The sequence below is a fragment of the Sitodiplosis mosellana genome, unplaced genomic scaffold, assembly GCF_009176505.1.
Source record: "Sitodiplosis mosellana isolate CC-2019 unplaced genomic scaffold, AAFC_SMos_1.0 Smas_scaffold_6150, whole genome shotgun sequence".
Classification (NCBI taxonomy): Eukaryota; Metazoa; Arthropoda; class Insecta; order Diptera; family Cecidomyiidae; genus Sitodiplosis; species Sitodiplosis mosellana.
In genome coordinates, this window is record NW_022601391.1 from 2,881,259 (window position 1) to 2,888,106 (window position 6,848).

Below are 6,848 nucleotides of genomic sequence, written 5' to 3' on the forward strand. Positions count from 1 at the left end.
AGAGTGTGTTGAATGTTCATCCCAATGTAATTTAGAAGCTTTCAGAAAAGATGAATTGATTGAATGCATAACAGCTAGGATAAAAGTGCATTATTTGGCAAGAAGCACCCATCATTATTCAACACATTTGCCTTCGAAATTGAATCAAAATCAATGCAGAAGAATCAACTAGAAAAACTTGTGCACAAACTATAATCAAAATTGGTGCTGTGAATTAATGGAAGTTGGAGATTTTTCCTTTGGATTCGAATTGCAGCATTGATAGTACATATCAATGAATCTAGTATCACCGACCCAAATCGGAAATCACTCAATTTTTGCAAGTGGTTTTCTTTCTCCCCTTTGTATTTATTTGACTCCGTTAACCAAACAGTTGGTTGCTTCAAGAGATCACAATTTGTTTTCTTCTACGTTAACAAATGAACTATTTTGTATGCGAATCCAATAAATGAATGTGATGTTCTCGCTGTCTATTTTTTTCTTCGAATTCTACCTTGTGCTACAATCAATATACTTGAATATCAAGTGAAATGTACTCGAAATCCCGAGTGCTAACATATGCACACTCTCGCCCAATTCAAATGCCGTTGAATCCAGCTGAATATCATCACAGCAACGAACAAGCAAATTGAAATGTAACAAAAAAAATATAATGGAAACGCCAAAAGCAAGTAATAACCGGTGTCGACATTACTTCATTTCAATTCACGACACGAATAACTAAAGATGCATTTTTCAAACGTCGACGAATTGGCTTACAAGTGATTTGTCTGATGTGAATCGTTTGCCAGTTCAAAAAAGGAAAAAATGAAACGGAAAAATCTGAATCGACGAGATGGTACAAAGGAAACATTTTCATAATTTGCATTGCTTCCCTCTAGCTGCGACGTTAAGTTGATGCGGCACGAACGTATCTTTTGATTGAATCGTGGCAGAAATGGAAGCATGGGAATGTTAATCGAGAACGCGGAGTCAATAAACGGCGCGTAAAACGTGACGGCATATCGAGAGGGAAAAAAATGTATGATGAAGAGACATCAATAGCGAGAGAAAGTGACAAAAATAGAAAACCAACACCGACTTTGAATGGATTCGATATTGATTGGCAAAATTGCAGTTGTTTGAATTTTTTGTAAGTCTGCCCTTTTTCAAAGTGATCAACTTCAATATAGAGCACAAAATCTCTTGTCGACAATACAGTGACAGCGTGTGTGTATTTGTTTTCGTCTTCGTTTTTCTATTTTTAGCACTACATGGAATGTAGAATACATGGAATATAGGCTATTGCATTTGTTTTTTTTCCCAAGAAATTTTTAAGACTCTTTAGGCCTTATTTTTGGACCGAAAATTAACTCTTCTTTCTATCCAAAGTTCTAATTTGAAATAAAGCAATACGTCTAATTTCAAAAATATAATAATGTCATGTTCATGTAATTCATGTTTGAGATAACTCAAAAAAAAAATTTAATATTATTTTAATTCTCAATGTGAACTAATGTACAATCCACGTTCACATTATCGTTTCCAAAACTAAAATAAAATAATTAATTATACCATAATCTTAGCACAATCGTAGATGAAGACAGTGAAAGGAATTGATCTGATTTAAAGAGATGAGTGGAAGCGGAGGGGTTGGAATAATCAAACGCAAAAACAACTTGAAATACAGAAACTATTCTCCGTGAAATCGACAAAGGATAACGAATGTGCGTCGTCATCATTAAAGAATTCGCAGAGCGAGCGGTTGCTCGACAAAATCAATGAAAACTGACAATTTTACAATGAATCTTCCTGATTTCAAAGAGATTAAGCACAATACTTTTCCGTTGCTTAGTGATGATTGTGATTTTTTTGTTGCCCTTGACAACAAAGACCTCTATTTCACTACAATGATTGTTCGGATCCAAAATCGTGATTGTTGCTTCCCATTTACAAATAAACTAGTCAAACGCTGCTTTGCAAAGCTATTAAATTTTTATTCCGCGTATAAAATCGATCTGAAGTGTATTCCTGCTGCACTTTTCATCGCGCACTACCACAATTCAACACCATCAATCATGGTCGCTCATCACAGTCACCAAACTAACAAGCTCCAAACAGTTAATAGTTTGTTGGAATTAGTTCAAATTTTTATAACATAAAAAATCAGAGATTGCATTTTTGCTGCTGAGTAGGCCTGAGCTGAGCTGAATTTGCTAACTCAGGCGCCTGAAGCGTTATTTTAACGCATTCACAGTACAAAATTCATATTCCCAGCCAGATTTGCCAAGTCAAATTTGAGGCTGATCTGGCTGGGAATATGAATTTTGCGTTAAAATAACGCTTCAGGCGCCTGAGTTAGCAAATTCAGCTCAGCTCAGGCCTACTCAGCAGCAAATATGCAATCTCTGTAAAAAATTGTTCTGTGGATTTAAGAGAATGTTACAAAACACGAGTCGTGTGAGAAAATTTCACCCTAAAGATGCTTCAATCAAAGAAATTGTCAGGATGAATGCAAATACCGTGTCAAAATTAAAGTAAAAAAATAATGTAATAAAAATTTAAAAAAATATGATGAATATATCAAAAGCATTTAATTGCGATTTTCAAACAAAAAAACCAAAAAGTCCAATAAACGCGTTCATTAAGATGAAAAAGTTCTAATGAGATTTGCCATCGCACGCGAAAATTAGGTGCGAATTAGCCAACGAATTTTGTTGAATGAAAATAGGGTTTTTTTCAAAACATTTTATTACCAAGTGTATAAAATACTGATCGTGTTCATCTAGGAATTGGTCAATAATAAGGGCAATCAGCACGATGGTGTTGTCAAAAAAATGATATCATCATATGAAAAATGATGCGATTTTTCCATTAATTTCAAGCGACGAGTCTTAGTCGTGCTTTGCGGATCAGAATCAATTAATAATATTCTACAAATGATTTCCTAGCTGCAGCAAGAACGAGCCGCATGAATAATGAATGGCGTGTAATTTGCACGCGTATGGTTCGAACATAAGGTCTGTATGTCATTTGTGCTTATCGTCTCATGCTTGTGAATCCATCTTCAGCACGCATCATTGATTCGTCTGATTGCTTTGCATGATAAACCTATGCAATTACGTGCAAAGTGTTTGCAAACGCAGGAATACGCTGCAAGTGTAACACTTTTGTTGTAATCGTGAGCGTACATAATATTTTATGTGGATTGAGTTAATGGTGAAACAGATTGTGAGTGGGTATGAAATGTACTGGGGAAGCAAGGGATCCGTTCGTATGTTTATTCAAGAAAATTATAAATGTGCATTCATGCAAAACGCGCACATAAAAGCAAATTTATAACAAATTTCAAGCGAATGACAAAAAAAAACAGGTCAACAAAGACGAAATGCAAAGTGTTGAATAACTCGAAGCAAAGCAAAGCAGTGCCGTGTTGGGCCGTGGTCACAAAACAATTCATTTCGTTTTTATCTGATGCAGACTGTTTGCATGCATCCTTCCTTATGATTCCTCTTCATTTCTGTGAACGCTTTTTCTTTGTGTTGATTCCATATGCTGACACCTTTTCTTTGTGAGCGGAATGGAAGCGAGCGATAAAAAGTGGAAAAAGGCAAATTGTCATGAGCTATATAAATGCACATTTCTATAGAAATATTGTGTTTGTCAATTTTTTTTTTTTCATGAGTTACGCACGCAAATTAATGCAGTTCATCGTTAAAAATGGTGCGTATGCAAAGGTGTAGATGCAAACGTAGTGTTTCTATAGTTTACACTTTACAAATGCTCCCCAACGCAAAATGCTAACTCAATTGATCCTATCTCGAAATGAATTACAGCAAAATGAACCAAGCGACGGTGTATTTAAGCGTAATCTCCCTTTGAAAAGTAGAAAAGATGTAGATGCTTCTGATTGAATTTAATGACTTCCATTGGAACGCCGTTGTGAGTATATAAATGCAATGAATGAATGAGTTTCACACAATTTTTAATTATGTTCTTTTCCCATAAATCAAATGAGCATTTAATGATTAAAATATTTGTTAAAACAAAAGATTTTCAACATTTTGGCTTACAAAAATAAATAAACTATTCAACAAGTTCTATTTTCAGTTCATTTCACATTTGAAAGAAGCGCCCGTGGATTTTTATGGGAAAAAAATCGATATCATTCCGTGTTGGTTGTTCCAATTTCAGTCAGTTGACGTCGCTGTTGTCAATGGCGCGCACGTGTTTCGTGCACAAGCAGTAGTAATGCGAATGTAATACGTAGAACCAAGCGAATGTGAGCCAACTTCATGCCAGTCTCACAGTTCGTCAACACAAACATCGTCATTATCGTATTACGCTTATGTTTTCTGATTTGGTTTTTTTCTTCACCTTTTTTTGTGTGGACTACGAATTGAAAAATCCTTATTATTAGATCTGAGTTTCTTTTCAATAAATATACTATTTATATTGCCAATCTCATCAGTAGAACGTTGACATTTATTTGGAGTTGAAAATGATTAGTGACGACGAACGCGATATAGATATTGAGAGTGATGTAAGTCTCCAATTCATTCATAATAGCATTCATGCCGAAACTGATGCATTATATTGATTGTGTGTATGTGGTTGTTTTCTTCTCAATTTGCATTAGGATGACGTAGATTCCGATGGACGGACGCAATCACGGTCCGCTGTCTCCCAATATTCAAGTCAGGTAAATAGAAAAGAACATGCAGAAGAAAATGATACATTAAAACAAAGTGTGAAAATAGACTTTGTCAAGGCCATTTAAGTACGCAAAATCAAGACTGAAGAGCCATCACCACAACAAAACCATTCGTTGTTTTACATTCAAGATATGTGTTGATGAAGCAGTTTTTTGCTGTCAATTTTTGTGTTTACGTTTCGTTCTTGTCCGAAGTTCACATAAATTTTCTTAAATTGCGAATTGATCAAATGAATAAAACTGTTGTGAATGAAATGGCAAACGGTTGAATAGTTTTCGTTTTCAATTGACAGGCGGAAAAGCGAGCCCATCACAATGCCTTAGAAAGGAAGCGACGTGACCATATAAAAGACAGTTTTACAGCGCTCAGAGATGCGGTGCCGTCATTGCAAGGCGAAAAAGTGGTAAGTGATTCAACTCAATATTGGCTAGTTTACCATCGTTCACCAATAATAGATTGTTTTGAAACAGGCGAGTCGAGCGCAAATTCTTAAAAAAGCTGCCGAATACATAACATTCATGAAGCGAAAAAACCAAAACCATCAATCCGGTAATGACGATTTGAAGCGCCAGAACAACCACTTGGATCAACAGAGTGAGTAAATCTTATTGAATTAATCGAATGTTGATTGTTGAACGAGACGACAAAACAATTATGCCGATTTTTTTTTCTTCTGATTTCTAGTACGACAGTTGGAACGGCAGTTGAATGCAGCCGGTGAAAGTGAGTTGGCGGGTATGCGAAATGATCAACCTAGTTCCGAATCAGAAATGTCCGATATTTAATGCGATATCCGTTGTGCTTAAATTAAACACACGCACACGGACGAAATGCAGTTCAATCAGTGTATCGAATGACATTTTTTTTGTATTGATTTTTCTAATACAATGACGCTAATGTTAGGAACTATTACAAATTATTCTATTTTTTTCCTTTCGTTTCTCACATTTTGTGCGAAAGTATTATTCTATACACTTTTTACAACAACAAAAACCAATACCAACACAAAAAAAAGAAACAAAACTTTAAATTTTTTATATATACAATTATGAAACCGATTTTTTGCGGTACGAAAAAAGAATTAGTTTGATATTTTACAAATTACAACAAGAAATAAATAATTTTTTTTTAGAAATAAGTTTTTGTTCTATCGATATTAATCACAGCAAAAAAAGTAGAACCACCAAAAATTTAAATGAATATGTATCAAAATTAAGTTTTCAAACAATAAACATTTTGATTTTTCAACAAACACAATCCCGTTTGCATTTTGAATTGTTATCTAAATTGACTGTTGATTATTATTGTTGGCACACTCACACATAATTAATTTGTTAAAATGTTCTACGCCAATATTTCAAAACCCAAGTAAATTTTGATCAACAATCACAGTCTACTGTAGGTTCACTGGACTCTAAAATAAAAATAAAGACTTAGCAATCCAAAAGTTTGACTGAAACGGTCAAAATTTACCCATACTATACCCAAGTATACTAGCAAATGATGAAAGTGAATTATCTCAAGATATTGTTATTAAGGTATGGTTTTTTCACCATAGATCGATAGAGCATACAATTGTATTATTTAACCCATTTTCTACCAGCGTTAGATTTTTCGAACAAAGGTCATCCCTATCCATATCTCGACTTAGAGAAGGGCATGTGTTAAACATTATCTTTCAAAATGTGTAAGTCCCCTCGGCATTTGTTCAGGGGGTACTTAGGATAGCCCAGGGCGGAACCAACGTTATTATTTATTCATTACAATAATAATAAATAACGAGTATTAATTGTATTAGGTAAACCAAGAAGAAATGCACACAATTTAAAGTTCAACTTTTCATCTAAATGCTTGCCAACAGTGATTCAATAAATCTGGTGATTGGTGATGAGCAGTCAAACCAATCGAATTATCGTTGGATAAGCGAAATTGAAAATGAAATAAATTTCAATTTAATGGATTATCAACCCGGTTAAAAGGCAAACCGATGTACTTACTGAAGCGATATATTCCATTTGTGTTTCTATTAACTGCTTATCTGCCGAAAACTTTGCATCACACAAATCAGACATGCACTGTAAATGGAGTTTCAATGCTCCATAATCAACTCTCTCTCTCTCTCTCTCTCTCTCTCTCTCTCTCTCTCTCTCTCTC

The 6,848-nt window shown here is 34.6% G+C and overlaps 1 protein-coding gene across 2 annotated transcripts; it reads left to right on the plus strand.

The window, feature by feature from the left end:
• The first annotated feature begins 4,252 nt into the window (after positions 1-4,252).
• LOC129573886 (protein max) lies at positions 4,253-5,951 on the plus strand. 2 transcript variants are annotated; one of them, XM_055455025.1, is made up of 5 exons: positions 4,253-4,522; positions 4,619-4,681; positions 4,987-5,097; positions 5,150-5,288; positions 5,379-5,951. In XM_055455025.1, the coding sequence occupies exons 1-5, from the start codon at positions 4,481-4,483 to the stop codon at positions 5,477-5,479; spliced, it is 456 nt and encodes a 151-aa protein (XP_055311000.1). In that variant the 5' UTR covers positions 4,253-4,480; the 3' UTR covers positions 5,480-5,951. The 2 variants fall into 2 exon arrangements, with proteins under 2 accessions (XP_055311000.1, XP_055311002.1); XM_055455027.1 differs by having other exon boundaries at positions 4,269-4,522; positions 5,165-5,288.
• The last annotated feature ends 897 nt before the right edge of the window (positions 5,952-6,848 follow it).